Consider the following 22,593-nt stretch of genomic DNA (forward strand, 5'->3'; position numbering starts at 1 on the left):
GGCGAATGGGGAAAATGAGAAATACGTAGAACATTCAATTCAGGAAACCTGAAGGAATGGATTAATATTATTAATCGAATTATTTTGAAAATGAAAATTTTGTACTTATAGACATCACAAGAAACCGTTTCGTATTCATTTTCGCTTTGTAATTTTTCGTTCAGTTCATGCCATTTCATAATGAACGATAAAAATGAAGACTCCCTCGTTTTCAATTAGCCTTGTAAATCAAATGAACGATCCACTGAATTTTATAACTGCCCTTACGACAAGGAATTGAATGTCTTTTTTTATATATGATTTACCTCATCACCGCCTAACATGCCGTCGGTCCTACAGGCTTACTACTATAAACAGACACGCAATGTTTACTCGCTGGCATTATGAAATGTATTCACAAACACGATCGCAGGTAAGGTAACTTGCGACACAAGTATCTCCCTGAAACCTCAGTTATAGGTCGGCGGTTTCAATTAGTTTCGGCCAGTATTACTTACAGTGCGATAGTTCTGGGTAAGTAGTGGTTGTTGCTAATTTTTACCTCACGTGAATATTAGCTCTGCAATCGATTTTAGATGCTTACAACTCAATCAAAGCGGAACTTCAATCAAAGTGAGATACGATGTTAATATCAATCAGACAAATGATAAATCCAAACGACAAACAATCAGATACAAATTAATTCAACGGCCAGAAAGTCACACGATTCATCCGGCCCCGACATTCACCACTCGCTGAACTTCAGTGAATGTCGAGAGAAATGTAAATGATTAGAAATTTAAACCAGTTCTTTCTCTTCTGAACATGGCGTGATTTCGCAAACAGGACGTCAAATACAATCTGCAAATCAACAATTGTACTATCATCTTTCGACGCTTATCAACACATTTTCAGTGAAGAAGGAAAAACACGTGTTGATTCCTCTCAGTCGCCTTAACACACTTCACACATTATCACCACGAACTACATGTTTTGGTCCATTGTTACCATCGCCACTCTCGAATAAACGTTCGAAGACTTTGCACAGGGACAATTACATATTCCTATCTTTTGTTTAAAAAGTTAAGATGTCATCGCAGCTTGGTGTGTGTACGTATGTCTGTGTTCTGAGCCGTGTGCCTGTGTATCGCTGTAAAACGATCTAAGTTCTAAGGCCACTTTAACACGGTTAAAGAATGTTACATGACTACCTAAGTATACAACACAGAAGTGAATTTCAAATTTTAACAAAGTATCATTTAAATAGTATTAAAAATATATTAAAATTAGCCGTCAATCACAATATAATATAATTAAAGGATTAAACTATCATTTTACGTTCCCTATCGAGTACTCGATTTACATGTGGAATATACACGACATGTTTCGGCTATATATAGCCATCATCTGGTGTTATGTATATAAACTTTTCACTGAATTACTTATTTTTTAGTGATTTTTAATGTTTTTTAGTTTTCGTTTTTCTTTTGATTATATTATATTGTGATTGACGGCTAATTTTAATATATTTTTAATACTATTTAAATAAATCACAATATGACGCATCTACAATATCTTATAAAAGTATCATTTGTTCACAGAATAATACCGCTGTCAACAAGACAGAAAACATGAAGATCCTGCTAATGCTGATATGCGGAGCCCTGGGGTCACCTCTCCATTTGACGTACACTACAGTGCATCACCACTTAGCCACATGTGTGGAGACGATAGCACTCAGACACTTCACTCAGGGGCGACCTCTCTACGTCTCAGTACCAACCGATGAACTTGAAGCCACAAACACATCACTGATCGTCGACAACGCACAGATGATCAACGGCGTCCTAATGAGAATCAATCAACAAGCAAAGTGGCCTGTTCTAATGTTTACATCAGAAGAAACGGACCAAAACGAAGAAGAATCAACACTCCATCACAGTTATATTATATTCGCGTGGTCTCAGAAAGAAGATACTATCTATGAAAGCATGGAGGCGCAGTTGGAGCTCATGAAGTCCAGTGGTGCATGGAATCCTTGGGGTAGGTTCCTTGTAATCGTGATGACCGGCGATGACACTGAACCTCTCATGTCACTCACTCGTCACGTTTTTGAGATAATGTGGAAAGTCAGCTTCATTGTCAACGTGGTCATAATTATACCGAATTCCAGATCATTTATTTCTCAAGGTCAAACTTACGACAAAGCTGTTGAAAGCAGAATCTTAGATCTGTACACTTGGTTTCCCTTTCAAGGAGGAAACTGTGGCAAAGTAAAAGACGTCGTCTTGATTGACCAATGGACAACTGAAAACGATGGAAGTTTCTCCGCGAACGTGGACCTCTTTCCCTTAAAAATTCCCAAAAACTTCATGGGATGTCCTATTACAGTGACGTCCGTTGGATTTCCACCTTTCCTGATTATGACAGCGAATTACACAGACAAAGACGGTAACACGAGATACAATATGAGCGGATTTGTTGTTGAGTTCTACCGCATATCGGCTGAGAAGATGAACCTTACGATTAATTTTCTTAGGCCATCATTCGGCAGTTCCATAGAGTTATACATTACAGAAGTAACCACTATGATGGAAAGATTATCTGATATAACCATTGGTGTTATTCCACTGGCACCTTTCATACTCCTCCCAGGGTTGATTTATACAACACCGTTTGTTACTGTGGATTTCACTATTTGCTTTCCATGTCCTGCACGAGTCCACAGGATGGATAAGATAATATCGACGTTCACAATTCCCGTTTGGCTGACATTAATTCTTGTGCTCATACTCACCGGTGCAGTGTTTTGGAGTACAGAACATTTTGCACGTCGATCAGTTCACACCACCACAAGTCTGTCCCTGTCATTCTATAATGCGTGGGCTATTTTAATGGGAGTGTCTGTGACAAGAAATCCCGACACCTGGAAACAGAGGATTTTCTTCCTCCTGTACGTGTTCTATTGCTTTGCTATCATCACTGTTTTTCAAGCATTCTTCGTTTCGTATCTGGTTGAACCGGGTCACCAGAAACGATTAAGAACCATCGATGATCTTCTTGAAACAGATTTAGTTTTTGGAACGAATACAGCTGTTGAGTTAGGTGTATCGGCAGTGGGGTATCAGGAATATTACAGGTTTCCCGAATCACGCAGAGTCGATTGCGATGACATGGAAAAATGCATTAAGCGACTAGTGAGTCGTCGTGATTTAACGACGGCGAATGCTGGCCTTTTTGTGAAATACATCGTGAATACGTTTGGCATAAAAGACGAAAGTAAAGTTGTGTGTTATATAGACGAAAGCATATTCCATGTTAGTGGAACCGCTCTATTAAACGTAGGAAGTCCGTTTCTGGAGGGGATAAACATAGGAATCCAACAATGTCTAGAGGGCGGCCTCGTCGACAGATATTGGTCCGAATTATCTAATTTGGCTCTCGTACGGGGCGAAAACAATGATTTCGATCATAATGGTGACATGTATTTTGTGTTCACTATTTCCCACTTGAGTGCAGCTTTTGGTGTATTGATATTAGGTCACGCTTTCAGTTTCGTAATATTTCTTTGTGAAATTATCTCCAAAATGGTGCTGCAGGCAACCGATCCATAAACTGCGTAATAAAACAGACCAAAACCAAAACTTCTATTACACCACACACTGAAGTACTGAAATTTTAAGGTTCAGAGTCGTTTTTAACCTTTGCCAAAATGTATCACACTACATTTGAATTCTCGCCAATTACAAAGTTGAATGATGTGTGATTATCAGACTTCAATTTCTCCCAAAATCTTTACACCTTCGCCTTTACACCAATATCCTCATTGTGCAGATCCTGTCAGACACGATTTAACACCAATTTTACAAAATATTTCTAACTACAGATAATTAATTATAATATTAAAATTAAAGGAAGAATTCCATTTACCATAGTTACTTAAACCTAGGTTTGCATGTTTTTGTACTATGTTGCTTACTGGCTTGTACCGTACCTCATTATTTTTGTTATAATGTCAGTAAATTTTACACAATAAACTACTCACATCCCAAAATATTGTTCTTACAATTCATCAACCCTAATACTCGAGCAGAGAAATTAACCTACAGTCAGAATTATCATACTGTAGAAGATGTCACTAAAAGGTAAGCGTGAACAAATACAGTGTCATATTGTCTGCGATAATCGTATCAGACTTTTGCTCTCTCGTTATGTTGTGATTCATCACAAGAAATTATGACGATACACACATGGGATTATCTCTGCGGGCATGTTCGTACCAAGTTTCATAAACGTTTTCAGGGACCCGTATTACTAATGAAGAACGGACGTTACTTGTGACGTACGAAAAGTTACTAATTCCAAAAGTACAGTTTTCTGTAGTGTCGTTAATCTTACGTACTTACTACAATATCGATGTGAGACTACGCAATCCATTTTTAAGAAACATAAAGCAGACAACATTCTGCCGCAAGAACTCCTCATGCTCGTTTTGAGCTCCAATACTTCATGTAAGCTACGCTGCACTTGTGCATAAAGGAAGCTCGTTCTTATATCGGCTCAACACACTAATCAGACGTTGGTTGGAGGGCGTTATCGTCGACAGATACTGGTCAGAATTAATTATGTTGAGTCTCTTACGGAGTAAGATATAAGTTCCGGATAACAACATTAACATGTGCTTTGTGTCCACTTGAGTGCAGCTTTTGGTATGTTGATATTAGGTCAAGGTTTCAGCCTCGCCGTATTTCTTTGCGAAATTATTTCGAAAAAGGCTTTCCAGGGAACAGACCAGCTGTCCACACATTAGAAAAATCCGTACTTAAAGTTTAAATTGCTCTCTGCTTTCCTTTCTAAATTTCTGTTGCACTGTATTTTTATCATCAAGAACTTCGCTGCTTTAAATTCACTTCGCAAAACTTGAATTTAATGTAATAATTTATAATCATCATTAATAATATTTAAATAATGATTTTCAGCAGTGAGACACGACGTTAACACCAGTGGATAAACTACATAACTACAATAATTTAATTAAATTGACAGAGATAATTAAATAGCGTGATAAAATTGAAGTAAGATGTACGTTTAAAGTTAGTACTTTTATTTAATAAAAATCTTCCATTACTTCGGTTTGTATTACATTCACTACTATTTAATATTATCGCGTGCTGACTTACACCAGCACTACAGCGATGCACAATAAAGTTTTCACGTTCCAAATTTTTGTTCTTAGAATTTATCATCCCCTCTGCTGGAGAAAATAAATTTACCTACAGTCAGAATGATCATGTAAACTGCAGATGGCGCAGGATATCACTAAAAGGAAAGTATGGCCAGATACAGTGTCGTTTCCCACAGTACCACATCACATTTTCGCACGGCCGCCATGTTCGTATTCATCATAGGTGTTTATAATTGTACAGTTATGAGATGGTGTCTCAGGACATGTTGCTCGTACCAAGTTTCATAAAAAGTTGAAAATTCAAACAAATGACGTTGGATGCTGCCCACTCACCAAAATGTATGTGCAAGTTGGGAGATAATTAAGTTTTACATTCACGAAACTTATGCGATTCCATGGCATTGCGCGATTGGCCCAAGGGAAATCTTTCACACCAACACATATATATATATATAAGCACGTGTGTTTTGACGTCAGACCTAGTAGATCCCAATGGCTACGGTGGTATCGCATTGGCGCTCCTCAGGACTTCTGGTGGGCATTGAAAATAAAAGCAAAAGAGAAAGAAACCAAACGAAGCAACTCCCATTCACATCGAAGAATTAACACATTTAAAAAAAAAAGATCTTTGCGGGATGGACGCTACTTAATCTCGTCAAACATGAAGTCGTACAAGATCTTCAAAAATATTACAACGTGCGTCGGGGTATCCTTTCTGTACAATGGATAAAATAAAATTCGCGACTATACTAAATCCAAATTGTATTTATTTCCTTCCAATGATAAACTATTATAGACACATATGAAGTGAAGCTTTCAAGACGGCTTTCATTAATAAAGTCTTCTCATCATCTAACACGGCTGATAGCCCGAGAAGACTTTATTATTATAGACACGCCTGACATTTGAGAATAGTAAAAATTACAAACTTCACAGACGCAAAATTCCGAAGCTACGTTGTACGAACTGTCGTAAATACATAACTATCTTCGTTAGAATTTAACAACCGAATGTTCATCAGCCTTTAATTTCTATACATAATGTTGTGATTCCGTTTCATTACGGCAACTTAAGAAACATTAACTTGAGATAACATTGAAACCCACGATATAATCAGCAAAAAAATATGCTGTTTACGTTCTATTTAATTATAAAACAACGCAGAAAATAGCCCGCCAAGAGGGAAGGGAAATTCTTATTCCAAAAAGAATATATTCTCATTTAAATATAAAAAAAGCAGCACAGAAACACCAAAATCAAGTGTTGTCACGCAAACATCTGTTTTCTGTCTTGTATCGCAAGACATGTTATAAAACAGGCAATGAATGATCACATAGTGAAGAATACTATCCCATACGGTGCAAAGAAACTCAACTGCGTTGACATGGCAATGGGTCTTATAACAAACATATTAATAAGTATTCAATAACGCACAAAAACACTTAATAACAAACGATAGCCGAACGAAGCTACCTAAAAACACGTGCTTATTTTACAGATACATTTCACAGTCAGATAAATAAATCCATGAATTCTTTTCAAGGTTTTAATTTAACAGCTCATGAAAATCGGCATATATGAAACATTAAGCCAACAGGTTACAAATAGGACAGAACCTTACATAAGATGTCCGCCTTGCAAAGAGGGCGAAATGCAAAATTCTTTTCCATCCTAAAGAAGTAAGCGCTATGGTCCTCCGAAACATTCATGTCCACATGCAAACTTTCAACGCTCGACGATCCAGACGACACACTACATCAGTTCCGTCATTAGCACATCTTGTCTGCCTTTGAAGACGTAGAGATTCTTTCTTAAAATGCCCTGTAAGACCTAGTCCCGTAATCAACTACACAAGTAACACGCAACCAAAGTAAACAACAGCGTTTAATTAACGATCTTATCATTGCACGGTAACACACCTCCCCAGACAAAAGCGGTTCAATGTCTCGCTGTCACCAGATTTTCTTTCATCAAAACTGTTTAATATTCAACTTCTACCTACGTACACGTTTCACAAATTAATTTAACAGATCACAAAGACCTGGAACTGTGACGAAATTGTTCCATGGCAGGTTTTAAGGCGAATGGGGAAAATGAGAAATACGTAGAACATTCAATTCAGGAAACCTGAAGGAATGGATTAATATTATTAATCGAATTATTTTGAAAATGAAAATTTTGTACTTATAGACATCACAAGAAACCGTTTCGTATTCATTTTCGCTTTGTAATTTTTCGTTCAGTTCATGCCATTTCATAATGAACGATAAAAATGAAGACTCCCTCGTTTTCAATTAGCCTTGTAAATCAAATGAACGATCCACTGAATTTTATAACTGCCCTTACGACAAGGAATTGAATGTCTTTTTTTATATATGATTTACCTCATCACCGCCTAACATGCCGTCGGTCCTACAGGCTTACTACTATAAACAGACACGCAATGTTTACTCGCTGGCATTATGAAATGTATTCACAAACACGATCGCAGGTAAGGTAACTTGCGACACAAGTATCTCCCTGAAACCTCAGTTATAGGTCGGCGGTTTCAATTAGTTTCGGCCAGTATTACTTACAGTGCGATAGTTCTGGGTAAGTAGTGGTTGTTGCTAATTTTTACCTCACGTGAATATTAGCTCTGCAATCGATTTTAGATGCTTACAACTCAATCAAAGCGGAACTTCAATCAAAGTGAGATACGATGTTAATATCAATCAGACAAATGATAAATCCAAACGACAAACAATCAGATACAAATTAATTCAACGGCCAGAAAGTCACACGATTCATCCGGCCCCGACATTCACCACTCGCTGAACTTCAGTGAATGTCGAGAGAAATGTAAATGATTAGAAATTTAAACCAGTTCTTTCTCTTCTGAACATGGCGTGATTTCGCAAACAGGACGTCAAATACAATCTGCAAATCAACAATTGTACTATCATCTTTCGACGCTTATCAACACATTTTCAGTGAAGAAGGAAAAACACGTGTTGATTCCTCTCAGTCGCCTTAACACACTTCACACATTATCACCACGAACTACATGTTTTGGTCCATTGTTACCATCGCCACTCTCGAATAAACGTTCGAAGACTTTGCACAGGGACAATTACATATTCCTATCTTTTGTTTAAAAAGTTAAGATGTCATCGCAGCTTGGTGTGTGTACGTATGTCTGTGTTCTGAGCCGTGTGCCTGTGTATCGCTGTAAAACGATCTAAGTTCTAAGGCCACTTTAACACGGTTAAAGAATGTTACATGACTACCTAAGTATACAACACAGAAGTGAATTTCAAATTTTAACAAAGTATCATTTAAATAGTATTAAAAATATATTAAAATTAGCCGTCAATCACAATATAATATAATTAAAGGATTAAACTATCATTTTACGTTCCCTATCGAGTACTCGATTTACATGTGGAATATACACGACATGTTTCGGCTATATATAGCCATCATCTGGTGTTATGTATATAAACTTTTCACTGAATTACTTATTTTTTAGTGATTTTTAATGTTTTTTAGTTTTCGTTTTTCTTTTGATTATATTATATTGTGATTGACGGCTAATTTTAATATATTTTTAATACTATTTAAATAAATCACAATATGACGCATCTACAATATCTTATAAAAGTATCATTTGTTCACAGAATAATACCGCTGTCAACAAGACAGAAAACATGAAGATCCTGCTAATGCTGATATGCGGAGCCCTGGGGTCACCTCTCCATTTGACGTACACTACAGTGCATCACCACTTAGCCACATGTGTGGAGACGATAGCACTCAGACACTTCACTCAGGGGCGACCTCTCTACGTCTCAGTACCAACCGATGAACTTGAAGCCACAAACACATCACTGATCGTCGACAACGCACAGATGATCAACGGCGTCCTAATGAGAATCAATCAACAAGCAAAGTGGCCTGTTCTAATGTTTACATCAGAAGAAACGGACCAAAACGAAGAAGAATCAACACTCCATCACAGTTATATTATATTCGCGTGGTCTCAGAAAGAAGATACTATCTATGAAAGCATGGAGGCGCAGTTGGAGCTCATGAAGTCCAGTGGTGCATGGAATCCTTGGGGTAGGTTCCTTGTAATCGTGATGACCGGCGATGACACTGAACCTCTCATGTCACTGTCTCGTCACGTTTTTGAGATAATGTGGAAAGTCAGCTTCATTGTCAACGTGGTCATAATTATACCGAATTCCAGATCATTTATTTCTCAAGGTCAAACTTACGACAAAGCTGTTGAAAGCAGAATCTTAGATCTGTACACTTGGTTTCCCTTTCAAGGAGGAAACTGTGGCAAAGTAAAAGACGTCGTCTTGATTGACCAATGGACAACTGAAAACGATGGAAGTTTCTCCGCGAACGTGGACCTCTTTCCCTTAAAAATTCCCAAAAACTTCATGGGATGTCCTATTACAGTGACGTCCGTTGGATTTCCACCTTTCCTGATTATGACAGCGAATTACACAGACAAAGACGGTAACACGAGATACAATATGAGTGGATTTGTTGTTGAGTTCTACCGCATATCGGCTGAGAAGATGAACCTTACGATTAATTTTCTTAGGCCATCATTCGGCAGTTCCATAGAGTTATACATTATAGAAGTAACCACTATGATGGAAAGATTATCTGATATAACCATTGGTGTTATTCCACTGGCACCTTTCATACTCCTCCCAGGGTTGATTTATACAACACCGTTTGTTACTGTGGATTTCACTATTTGCTTTCCATGTCCTGCACGAGTCCACAGGATGGATAAGATAATATCGACGTTCACAATTCCCGTTTGGCTGACATTAATTCTTGTGCTCATACTCACCGGTGCAGTGTTTTGGAGTACAGAACATTTTGCACGTCGATCAGTTCACACCACCACAAGTCTGTCCCTGTCATTCTATAATGCGTGGGCTATTTTAATGGGAGTGTCTGTGACAAGAAATCCCGACACCTGGAAACAGAGGATTTTCTTCCTCCTGTACGTGTTCTATTGCTTTGCTATCATCACTGTTTTTCAAGCATTCTTCGTTTCGTATCTGGTTGAACCGGGTCACCAGAAACGATTAAGAACCATCGATGATCTTCTTGAAACAGATTTAGTTTTTGGAACGAATACAGCTGTTGAGTTAGGTGTATCGGCAGTGGGGTATCAGGAATATTACAGGTTTCCCGAATCACGCAGAGTCGATTGCGATGACATGGAAAAATGCATTAAGCGACTAGTGAGTCGTCGTGATTTAACGACGGCGAATGCTGGCCTTTTTGTGAAATACATCGTGAATACGTTTGGCATAAAAGACGAAAGTAAAGTTGTGTGTTATATAGACGAAAGCATATTCCATGTTAGTGGAACCGCTCTATTAAACGTAGGAAGTCCGTTTCTGGAGGGGATAAACATAGGAATCCAACAATGTCTAGAGGGCGGCCTCGTCGACAGATATTGGTCCGAATTATCTAATTTGGCTCTCGTACGGGGCGAAAACACTGATTTCGATCATAATGGTGACATGTATTTTGTGTTCACTATTTCCCACTTGAGTGCAGCTTTTGGTGTATTGATATTAGGTCACGCTTTCAGTTTCGTAATATTTCTTTGTGAAATTATCTCCAAAATGGTGCTGCAGGCAACCGATCCATAAACTGCGTAATAAAACAGACCAAAACCAAAACTTCTATTACACCACACACTGAAGTACTGAAATTTTAAGGTTCAGAGTCGTTTTTAACCTTTGCCAAAATGTATCACACTACATTTGAATTCTCGCCAATTACAAAGTTGAATGATGTGTGATTATCAGACTTCAATTTCTCCCAAAATCTTTACACCTTCGCCTTTACACCAATAACCTCATTGTGCAGATCCTGTCAGACACGATTTAACACCAATTTTACAAAATATTTCTAACTACAGATAATTAATTATAATATTAAAATTAAAGGAAGAATTCCATTTACCATAGTTACTTAAACCTAGGTTTGCATGTTTTTGTACTATGTTGCGTACTGGCTTGTACCGTACCTCATTATTTTTGTTATAATGTCAGTAAATTTTACACAATAAACTACTCACATCCCAAAATATTGTTCTTACAATTCATCAACCCTAATACTCGAGCAGAGAAATTAACCTACAGTCAGAATTATCATACTGTAGAAGATGTCACTAAAAGGTAAGCGTGAACAAATACAGTGTCATATTGTCTGCGATAATCGTATCAGACTTTTGCGCTCTCGCCATGTTCTGATTCATCACAAGAAATTATGACGATACACACGTGGGATTATCTCTGCGGGCATGTTCGTACCAAGTTTCATAAACGTTTTCAGGGACCCGTATTACTAATGAAGAACGGACGTTACTTGTGACGTACGAAAAGTTACTAATTCCAAAAGTACAGTTTTCTGTAGTGTCGTTAAACTTACGTACTTACTACAATATCGATGTGAGACTACGCAATCCATTTTTAAGAAAAATAAAGCAGACAACATTCTGCCGCAAGAACTCCTCATGCTCGTTTTGAGCTCCAATACTTCATGTAAGCTACGCTGCACTTGTGCATGAAGGAAGCCCGTTCTTATATCGGCTCAACACACTAATCAGACGTTGGTTGGAGGGCGTTATCGTCGACAGATACTGGTCAGAATTAATTATGTTGAGTCTCTTACGGAGTAAGATATAAGTTCCGGATAACAACATTAACATGTGCTTTGTGTCCACTTGAGTGCAGCTTTTGGTATGTTGATATTAGGTCAAGGTTTCAGCCTCGCCGTATTTCTTTGCGAAATTATTTCGAAAAAGGCTTTCCAGGGAACAGACCAGCTGTCCACACATTAGAAAAATCCGTACTTAAAGTTTAAATTGCTCTCTGCTTTCCTTTCTAAATTTCTGTTGCACTGTATTTTTATCATCAAGAACTTCGCTGCTTTAAATTCACTTCGCAAAACTTGAATTTAATGTAATAATTTATAATCATCATTAATAATATTTAAATAATGATTTTCAGCAGTGAGACACGACGTTAACACCAGTGGATAAACTACATAACTACAATAATTTAATTAAATTGACAGAGATAATTAAATAGCGTGATAAAATTGAAGTAAGATGTACGTTTAAAGTTAGTACTTTTATTTAATAAAAATCTTCCATTACTTCGGTTTGTATTACATTCACTACTATTTAATATTATCGCGTGCTGACTTACACCAGCACTACAGCGATGCACAATAAAGTTTTCACGTTCCAAATTTTTGTTCTTAGAATTTATCATCCCCTCTGCTGGAGAAAATAAATTTACCTACAGTCAGAATTATCATGTAAACTGCAGACGGCGCAGGATATCACTAAAAGGAAAGTATGGCCAGATACAGTGTCGTTTTCCACAGTACCATATCACATTTTCGCACGGCCGCCATGTTCGTATTCATCATAGGTGTTTATAATTGTACAGTTATGAGATGGTGTCTCAGGACATGTTGCTCGTACCAAGTTTCATAAAAAGTTGAAAATTCAAACAAATGACGTTGGATGCTGCCCACTCACCAAAATGTTTGTGCAAGTTGGGAGATAATTAAGTTTTACATTCACGAAACATATGCGATTCCATGGCATTGCGCGATTGGCCCAAGGGAAATCTTTCACATCAACACATACTTTAAAATGTGTACTATATATGTGGTATAAATAGAACATAAACATTTTAAACCCTGTGTAACTCCAATGTCGTAAATAACCGAAAATCTAGCCTACCACAGTTTATACTTTGGCTTTTTAAAAGTCACTTGCCATTCCTTTAAAAAAATAAATGCTACATTACAGTTCATATCTCTATTACTGTCTAGAACAAGAGAAAAATAGTGCTTATACGCCCATAACAGTTTAGAGACTCATTAATCTTTCATAGCACATAAAATATTCCATAATTCCTATTGTGTTTGGTTTCCTCCTAAAGGAATAATAATTTATTCATGTTACAAGCGACTATGTCACATAGCGCGCGTTGTGTGCGCTCGTACGTAGGCCGACATTCAGGTTATCGATTCACTTTCGTTGTACTGAACCCCTGGAGAAACTTCTATAAAACAAAAGCAACAAAAGTTCCAGTTATGACAAGTTCCTTCTGAGAAATGAACTAAAGCCGACACAAGGAACTCCCGTGTACATTTAACTGCCACAATCGGGATTGTAAAGTTACGTCGGAATGTGAAACAGATCAAATTTCGTCTTCGCCTCGTCGCCAGGTTACACGGCAACATCGTAAATATTTTCTTTCAAATCAGGTGTGTGACGTTAACACAAAAATTGTGTTCTGGATTAAATTAAACTCAGACTAAATTCGGAAAATGCTTGCTTCTATGAAAATCTTCTTCTGCTTTTTTCCTGACTGCTCGCCAGAATAGCAGAGATTAAAACATAATAAAACTGTTGGTTTCTTTCCCTTACTTTGCTTTATTTTACTTTTTATTATTAATTTTTATGGTCCTGAAAATTCGCTTCTTACATTAGCGAAAGAACACAGACTGTGAGTGACAACAGAGAGCTCAAAACAATTTGAATCTAAAAGAAATAAAGTGATACCAGGCTGAAAAAAAATAATCACAAAAAGTTCCTTAATTTTGACTTTTCAACGATTATTATTAAGATTAAATCAAGCAAGATGAGAGCATTATATTATAACAGAACGTAAATATTTCATATAAGTAAGCTAAGGCCCGGGACAGAGTAATGGAATGCCCTGTGGAGTAACACAATGCAAACGAGGATTAAAAAGACCAAAACAGAACACTGTTAAAATAAGGAAAATTACGACGTAATTTACAGGTAACGTGGCTTAGAAAGGTTTATGTGGGCCTGTCATTAAAAAAAAAAAAGGGGGGGGGGGCTCAGTAGAACTGACAGATGGATTTACATGAGTCAACTGCAGTCAGTTTGTACAAACCACGTTTTTGTCCTCTGCTATATTTTAATCAAAATAAATATCAATTTTTGAAAACGTCACCAAATATACCACAAACACTGGTACATTCCTTCAACGCCGTTACCAAATACCAGCTTTTTTCCCCTGTAGTACTTTGGCTGTGACAAACGCTTCACAGAAATATGCTACCTCCATTAAAACTTCAGCCCTGATGATGGAGGTGGTATGTTCTCCAAAAACACTACCCAGCGCCAAAATACAACACGGTGCATCAATTCATGTAATCGATTGGTTTGGTTCATTTTAACGGGGCTTCCACACCCTTAAATTACATAAAATTTGACTACTACCACTTCCTTCCAAATCCTTTCCAATTCACTATCATCCTCTTATTCGACGCTACATAGTCTAAGCTACTGAAAAAGCGTCGTTAAACAACCATAAATAAATATATGAAGTGAGCATTACATTTCGCCATCTAGTAGTGTGACCATAGAATTACACGTCCATGAGCTAGTCTTGGCGCACTCTGTACGGTAAACAAGAAACCAAATACTAATCCGAGACCAACCACAGAGCCGGGTCGAACATGAAGCTCCAAAATTCGGACCGACGGTGATGACGCAGCAGATACAAGACAACGTGATACAACATCTCAGAAGGCAGTATAAACCATTACCACGTCCTTTCAAATCACTATCTACTCACCATTCTTCATCACAAATCAGCTGACGCTTTGTTCTAGCGGCATCGTTAATTAAGAACAGATGCCCTATCGTCACCACCGAGTGCCAAAGTCTGAAATAGCGTCCAACTTTTCCTTTTGTTCACAACTACGCCTCAACAAAGAACAGAAATTCTAAGTAGCAACCGAAATATCGTATTTTTGCGACGCACGGGCAAATTTAACTACAAGAAGCATAGAGACTTTTTAATTTCGCAAAACACGCGCTTAATGATTAACCGCCCTTTGAGTCACTCATAATACCTCATGCAATGAAATGACAGACTGTCGACAGTAAAGATTACGCCCAGATTCTGGCTTACATATCCCAGACAAGACTTCCCCGTGGGTTGAGACGGTCGGAGCGTGGCTCTGACGATCTGCTCCATTTATAATCACGAATTGCGGTGATGGGTTGTCATGAGATCTGAAGCTAACGCTTTGGAATTAGTGAAAATTAGTCAGTCATGAAGGAGACTGGACTTTGTTGACCCAGGACAGGGCTTTGGTTCATTCGGTGATGAACCTTCGGGTTCAATAAGCCATCTAGTTAGTTAGTCGGTTGTGATGTCTCCTGAACAGCCGCCTCTTTCTTTAGCGGACCTTAGCAAACAATGAGTTTGACCCACGGATTTCAATAATAATGTGGGCTTTTGCCTCCATGCCCCTTCATGTACGTAACTTACAACCATTACAATTTCCTAAATACGCTAAATATCGTCTGAAAGCATGTAGTTGGCACGTGTCCCTCAGCAGACTTGCTCACACTAAAAGAATGTTAGTCTTCATAAACAGTGCAGTTTTGGCACGTGTGGGGCAGCCCATTCACCTCACCACAAAGTTTTTTATCTGTACTCAGAGTTTAACGTTCCAATTACTACGAAACATGATCAAACACAGTACTTCGACCAGATAAAAAGTCTTTTATGGAACCTAAAGGTTCTTTACATGTTCACAAGAGCCCGCCACTTGCCAGATGTATTGAGCCCGTAATATTATTTATTCGTATTTGCTAACGGCTTATTTAATGAAGTTATCCATAGCATGTTTTCAATTAAAATCATTTAAAAAAAATTGTTTTCTAAATAAAACTCCGTACAGAAAGGATTAAATAAATGCATGGCGTATATCTACTCACAGCAATGGTGTTTTCTTTCCACGTGGCCACGTAGAGGATCCTTGCAGTTATTCCTTCCGTCACAGACCGCACAATGTACGCCTTCTTGCGATCAACTCACCAGCGTAATATCTCCCGAGGGTGCCATTAGATGTTGCGCCATCTGAGACACACGGCCACAGGAAATGTAACGTATATAGCTCCCGATATTAACCGGATCAATTATATGCATTACCTGTGAAAAGGATGACAACTTTTAGAAATGTATGACAAAGTTTTGGTCCATGCCTGGTTATGCTCATTATTTGTTTGTTTATTTGTAATGTATTTAACAATGCTGTCACATAAAGACAGTGACAGACTGTAATAACAAACATTCTACTCACATTTAAGAACACGTAAATAAAGTTCAGACGTATAGTTTATTTTTGTTGGATATTAAATGTAATAATTTAGTGTCTGGTATTCTTTTCTTAATACCAAGTCACTTATAAAAGTTATAAGGATTCCCTTGTGTGTGTGTGTGTACCAACCTTATATGATAAACCTGCATTACACATTATTTTTTTATTTAACACGTCATTGGAGTTTGACAACCATTTGATGTTGGCTGGCATTCAAGGTGGCCAGGTTATGTGTCATAGAGGGCCTTAGCCTTGCAGCAAAAATTGTACATTTCTCCTCCTAAATGTTCTATTGGAAACTTGGCAGTCTTTGTGAAAACTGAAAATAGCCACTTAAATGCGTAGTCATTCAAGGCTTAAAAAGCATTACATTAAATTTCCCGCTCAATGTCCACTATCTGCACAATATTTAATAAGTCGTAGAATACAACTGTGGTGTATTGTAATTAACTTTATATTTTAAACATAATTTATAACTTTATAATTTCATAGCAAATTTAATGTAATGTATGTTCGTACAAATCAAATGTTTTCTTAGGTTATGTACCTGAATAATTCCTTGGCAAGCAACTTCCTGTTTCAAAATCGCACGTTACAAGGAAAGTAACCTCAAGCAAGCTGGGAAGCTGTAGACTGCATACTCCTTGTTGGTGCCACATTTGTTATTGTATCAATTTGCAAGTAGTAATATGGCAGATGGACCAACACAGAAAGTAAGTATTTACAGAAATTAAGTTTTCATGTTTCCTTGCAGTTTCTGAAACGCGAAACATAAAAGCGTTGACAGAGGAGGGAAGTATCAAGTATGTGTATTCTAATTTGTAGTACATGTATTATAGCTAAAACGTATTCCATTGAATATACAAGAAAGACACCAGCGTTGCGTTAAATTAAAACCCTTACTTTATGTTTGTAAATTCGACTTACCAATCTGTCATTGTGATACTATGTGGCATCCATTGTAAAGTTTTTCATTTGTTCGGTAAATGAACTGAATAACTTTTAACAGTTGAATTACGGTTTGCACCGTCATTTTTTATTGTAACAACATTACCTCATCAAATTAATCTAATTTTTCATTTTGTAGGGAAATTTTAAATGCAAAGAACTCCCTCTCTATCTCCCTCTCTCTCTCTGCCTCTACATTTCCAGACATCATTTTATGCTTTTCATGATTGACCAAGTAATAAAATTTAAAATTTTATTCATCTTTTTACTCTTAATATAATAGTTCCTGTCACACTTGACTGTATGTTTGTGCAATGCTGAAAAATTATAAATTAACTTCTGGTAGTAGCAATTCCAGTAACAAGAAATGCAGGTGAGGCTGTGGTCATGCCAATGGTGGGGTAAAGCATTGTCTGCATTTGCTGGGAGTCTGGAGTCAGGCAGTCAGTTTTGTGTTTGTGCATTTGACACAAATCTGGCTCCAGTTGCCATGAAGATGTTTCCACATTTCATTGACTTTTTTAAGAAATATCATACATGTTGTACTTTCAATATGTTGTCCAATAATGCTCCAATAAATTGTATTACTGTGCAACATAAGAGATTCCTTCCCATCAAATTTGATGGGTCATACTATACCTAGTCCATACATATTTTAAAGAACGAAATTGGCCCATTGTAACATCCATCAGTGAGCTCTTGTATGGTGGTGGTGATGATTTTAACATTAAATGAAGAACAAAATAAGTAGTTTTTTTAGCTTGTTACAGAAATTATACATTGTGTGAATAGTTTACAATTTTTGCTGTTGTATGTGCCTTTAAGTCATGCCACTTAGCATGCCAGATGTTACATACAAATACATGCCAGTTTTTAATGTATTTTAATATACAAAACATTGGGACCTGTTGTCAACACTTTGAAGTCAAAGCTCATCTAAATAATACTTAATAATTCAAACTGTACCTCAGAGAAGACAACATTTCACCATTACAAAGGTTAGTTTGTAAATTCTGTGTAAGGAAATGATCACTGTTTATTCTGAGACTCATAGAAATAAAAATGTGCGATTACTGATTGTTAAATTATATGGTAGTTCCCACTGAGATTTAAAGGAGTGATGCTAATGTCACTCCAATATCAGAGGTTTGCACAGCCACTATGTTTTCATTATCGATTTCTAGGAATTTAAAAATTGGAAAGGTCTAATGGCCTGAGAGTTGATAGGGGGCAAAGTCATGATACTATAAACCTGTTTTCTTTTAAATTAATATAAGTAGACATAAATAAACTTGTAATAATGCATATAAACTAGAAATTATAACACTTTACCAAGTAAGAACCTAGAAGTATAATTCGTCATTTTAGACTGTTCTGTTTCACCCAGTTACAGTATGTTGCCAATGTTATATTAATGGAATAAAATTCTCATTGCACTTTTAATGCATCAGTGTTTTTGGGATGTAACTACACAAAAGCTATGTCTCGTATTGAAGAAGTTCCTTTGGTAAATAATTATGTGTATAATATCACAGCAAGTTTCCTATAAAAATTGCATGTGTTTGATCTCTTTGCATGTAATGAAAATGTTTGTTATTAATTATGTTAACACAAATTTCTGCCATATACAGAGTGACAAATATCGGCATAAATTATTTGAATAAAACAACTGGGCAGGATCTTGACCAAAAAATAACATGAATATAAAATAACTGCATGTAACCAGTTTTATTACATTTTTTTGTGGTGTGAGTATTAATAATATAGATAATTTAAACTGCTGTTTAAAGTGAATTGTAATCTAATAATATATATATATATATATATATATATATATATATATTGTGTGTTTCAGAAAGTCAACATCCTGTGTATGTCCTTCGTCTTTTAAAAAAAAATAAAAAAATATATATATATATATATATATATATATATATATATATATATATGTAAAGGGAATTTGTAAAATCTTATGCAGTGTTGTTTGTTGCAGGTGCTAGAGTACAAAGACTCCTTGAAATCAAAGGTGAGTGAATGGGTGTTGTGTTGTGTGAGGCCTAATAACATTCCTTCAAAGCCAGTTGTTTGTTGTTGTTTTTATAGGAAATTTGCTGTTCTTATTCAATGACAAAGTAGGACATAAGATGAATTGCACTGTTATAAAGTAGCACTTTTGTGTATTAATTGACTGAAAGGGATACTTCTTAACAAGAAGATAGGAGGCACTACAGTCTGTGTAGATGTATGAATAAAGCAAGATCTGATTCTAGATCATGTGTGATCACACATAAAATATCTGTAGTTTTATTTATTCTTAACCTTTACACTAGTTGATGACGAGTGCTTAGCTACACACTCAGGCCACTTTACCCCCAAGGAAATATCTGTGATACCCGTCAGATAGGAGACTGGATGGACCACAGAGCATGTGTGGACACTTGAAAAGAAAGATTGTGCACTGCGTGGAATCAAAGTCTTGTCGTCCGTCCCATAGCTGAAAGTGGAAATTCCGCTTTCAATTTCTGACAGATTTGAATAGTCCTGATGAAATTCATTATAGTTATTATGCACTAAAATTCAAGTATATTAGAGTTTCAACCACACTTCTGATATGAAAATGTGATTTTAATGTTGTTCATTTAAGTTTATTTATGGTTTTTTGTTGTTTCAGGCTGAAGATTTGATTCTCAAAGGTTTTCCAAAGAAAATTGTTGAATTAAATAAGTTACTTGATACAGCTCAATTTGGGAGACAAGATTTGACAGAAGTCCATCAACCTCTGAACATCCCTGTACCAGATCCAGTCATTGTCAATAGGTTAGTGCAAGATGTTCTGAAACAAGCAGCCATTTTGTGATAATTTCCTCACTACACTTATACAGATTGCATTGTAGTTACAGTTTTTTTTAATGAGTCATGAGTTTGTAAAGTAGAATTATAATCTATTGCTGTAATTGGCCATTTATAACTATGTATATAACCTGATGGTAATTAAATTTAATGTTGGAGAATGTTGTTAATACTTCCAAAAATGTTGCGCAGGTGGATATTTGCTTACTTTTATAAACATTTACTACAGTTAAATTAATATTAAGTGTTATACTCATTTCAGTTCAATTTTCTTCCTTCATATGGCATTTCTGCCACCATCTGAACAGAACACATCTTGTGGAAAATCTTAAACTATCTGTAGATGGTTGTCTTCTGAGTTGTAGTGATAACCTCAAATCCTACTTTAACAGTCTGTATTTGTGTTTACTGTGACATATACTGCAGTTTTTGTTCTTTGTAACATAATGTTAATTCAGTTCTTGTTGGTAGCCATGTGGTGGAACAGCCAAGCAACAAAAGGTGGAAGTACGATAATTGTGTGGTCAGCGAGAATGAGGTGCCAGGTACCAAGGTGATGGCCCTCCCAACTGGCACAGTGCCATGTAACAAACAGTTGTGCGAGTTGGTTTATGTTGTGAAGCCCCACATCAGACAACTTGTTGAAGATGCAAATCTGGTAAATTCCTCCTCTTCTTCTTCTTCTATGGCTCTCCGGTCCGTATTCGGTCCATGGCCTCCTCAATTCTTCTCTTCGATTCGGTCCTCTGTTAGGTCCGTCTGTCCGAGGCTTTGATTGAGGTAAATACATATCTTAAATAATACGTAACCACAGCATCCCACTCTGATCATTTATGAGGCCAGTGAAGATAAAGGTAATGCGGCGGACTGGCCCCTCATCTAAGGAACTGATAGTATTTCTTAAAACCTGTAAGTCTCAAGGTCACATTGTGTCGTTGGCACACACTCATTTTAAGGAGTTTATGGGCTTGATTTTTGGCATGTTTGTAATGAAAAATTGTGTCTGTTCCATTATGTTCTGACGTGCTATAAAAATTACAGGGCAAAATTAGTAGAAACCCTGAAGTTTTAGCACAGTTCTGTTTGAATGCAAAGTATAAACACAAAAGCCAGAACAGTATTCAGAACTTTATAGCTTTTCAAGAAGGACTCTGTTCCGTGGTGTTAAAGAAAGTTGTTAGGAAAAAGTGCACGTAAATGTTTATTTTTAACTCTAAGGCATTCATTTCAGTCTACCAATGCCTCCGTTTCTTGTTTCAGCTGAAAATGTGGATTTCCTTCATGATTCCAAAAATTGAGGATGGTAATAACTTCGGAGTGTCGATTCAGGAAGACACTTTGGGAGAAATCCAGTCTGTTGAGTCTGAAGCAGCTGCATTCTTTGATCAGATCTCACGATACTTTGTGTCAAGAGGAAAGATTGTTTCCAAAGTATTCATTATAATATTTTAGGATCGTGTGAAAAAGAAAAGATAAAGTATTCCATTTCTTCTTCTCTTTCCCTCTATTCTTGTCCTAATATGTTAAGCGTGCTTGCACTATCTTCTGTCCTCTTTCCAGTTTTATTTTCCAAATCCTTCTCTTCATCTGGTCTTGATACATTTCCTGGATTGCATATTTATCATGATCATTTATTTCTATCATTCTCTGTATTAGTTATAGCTGTCTTATGATAAAATGGTTCAGATCAAATGTTAAATCAAACTTAAAAAAACTAACATACTTCTCGGTAGTGCAGTTTAAAGTGTTAAAAGATGCTAATAATTAATGCATTTCAGTCATTTCCAAACCTGTGTAATGGAAATGTGTGGTCTAGAATGTAAAATTTTCTTATAGTAGTTCAGGTGGTTATCAGCACTTGCAGTACGTGAATCACAAGACTCGATGAAGTAAGACGCTTGTCTTCAGTGAATATGTTGGTCAGTTTCATGATATCTGTTTAGTGTATGTACCTACTTTTTATTTTGTTTTAGGTTGCAAAGTACCCTCATATTGAAGATTATCGGAGAGCCGTTCAGGAACTCGACGAGAAGGAGTATGTGAGCTTGTGGCTTGTCATGTGTGAAATACGGAATCGCTATTGCACACTTCATGATATTGTGGTTAAGAACCTGGAAAAGATAAAGAAACCTCGATCGTCTAACACCGATTCGCTTTACTAGGACATTTGACACATCCTGATCTATTTCCACATCACTTCTAGGGCTATACAAATGGTAGTAAATTGAAGTTTTATACAGACAAGATTTTGTCAAAGCTAATGTGACCCCAAGAATACATCCACAGAAATACAGTTTGTGCAAGAAATTTTAAGTCTGGTTTTATTTTGTATTGTAAGGAGTATGAGGGCAGTTTGTTTGGAAAGTTTATTTGTTTTTACCATTTTCAGCCTTTCGATTCATTTCTTTATAATTAATCTATCCTCTTTTATGCAT

The 22,593-nt window shown here is 36.7% G+C and overlaps 3 protein-coding genes across 4 annotated transcripts; all 3 read left to right on the forward strand.

Annotated features, from left to right (window-relative positions):
* Positions 1-459: 459 nt before the first annotated feature.
* On the forward strand, positions 460-4,026 carry LOC147872486 (uncharacterized). Its single transcript, XM_087356453.1, has 2 exons — positions 460-513; positions 1,581-4,026. Exon 2 carries the CDS (start codon positions 1,611-1,613, stop codon positions 3,591-3,593), a length of 1,983 nt encoding a protein of 660 aa, XP_087212579.1. The 5' UTR covers positions 460-513; positions 1,581-1,610; the 3' UTR covers positions 3,594-4,026.
* A 3,676-nt stretch (positions 4,027-7,702) lies between these two features.
* LOC147872487 (uncharacterized) lies at positions 7,703-11,254 on the forward strand. The gene is made up of 2 exons (XM_087356451.1): positions 7,703-7,756; positions 8,824-11,254. The coding sequence occupies exon 2, from the start codon at positions 8,854-8,856 to the stop codon at positions 10,834-10,836; it is 1,983 nt and encodes a 660-aa protein (XP_087212577.1). The 5' UTR covers positions 7,703-7,756; positions 8,824-8,853; the 3' UTR covers positions 10,837-11,254.
* Positions 11,255-16,918: 5,664 nt separating this feature from the next.
* On the forward strand, positions 16,919-22,471 carry REG (proteasome regulator gamma). Of its 2 annotated transcripts, XM_022082759.2 has the most exons (6): positions 16,919-17,073; positions 19,302-19,334; positions 19,980-20,125; positions 20,630-20,816; positions 21,419-21,589; positions 22,132-22,471. In XM_022082759.2, the coding sequence occupies exons 1-6, from the start codon at positions 17,050-17,052 to the stop codon at positions 22,318-22,320; spliced, it is 750 nt and encodes a 249-aa protein (XP_021938451.1). In that variant the 5' UTR covers positions 16,919-17,049; the 3' UTR covers positions 22,321-22,471. The 2 variants fall into 2 exon arrangements, with proteins under 2 accessions (XP_021938451.1, XP_021938452.1); XM_022082760.2 differs by lacking the exon at positions 19,302-19,334 and having other exon boundaries at positions 16,921-17,073.
* The last annotated feature ends 122 nt before the right edge of the window (positions 22,472-22,593 follow it).

Source organism: Zootermopsis nevadensis, unplaced genomic scaffold (genome assembly GCF_977971745.1).
Source record: "Zootermopsis nevadensis isolate Lab colony 2312 unplaced genomic scaffold, Znev_1.0 Znev_ptg000027l, whole genome shotgun sequence".
Classification (NCBI taxonomy): Eukaryota; Metazoa; Arthropoda; class Insecta; order Blattodea; family Termopsidae; genus Zootermopsis; species Zootermopsis nevadensis.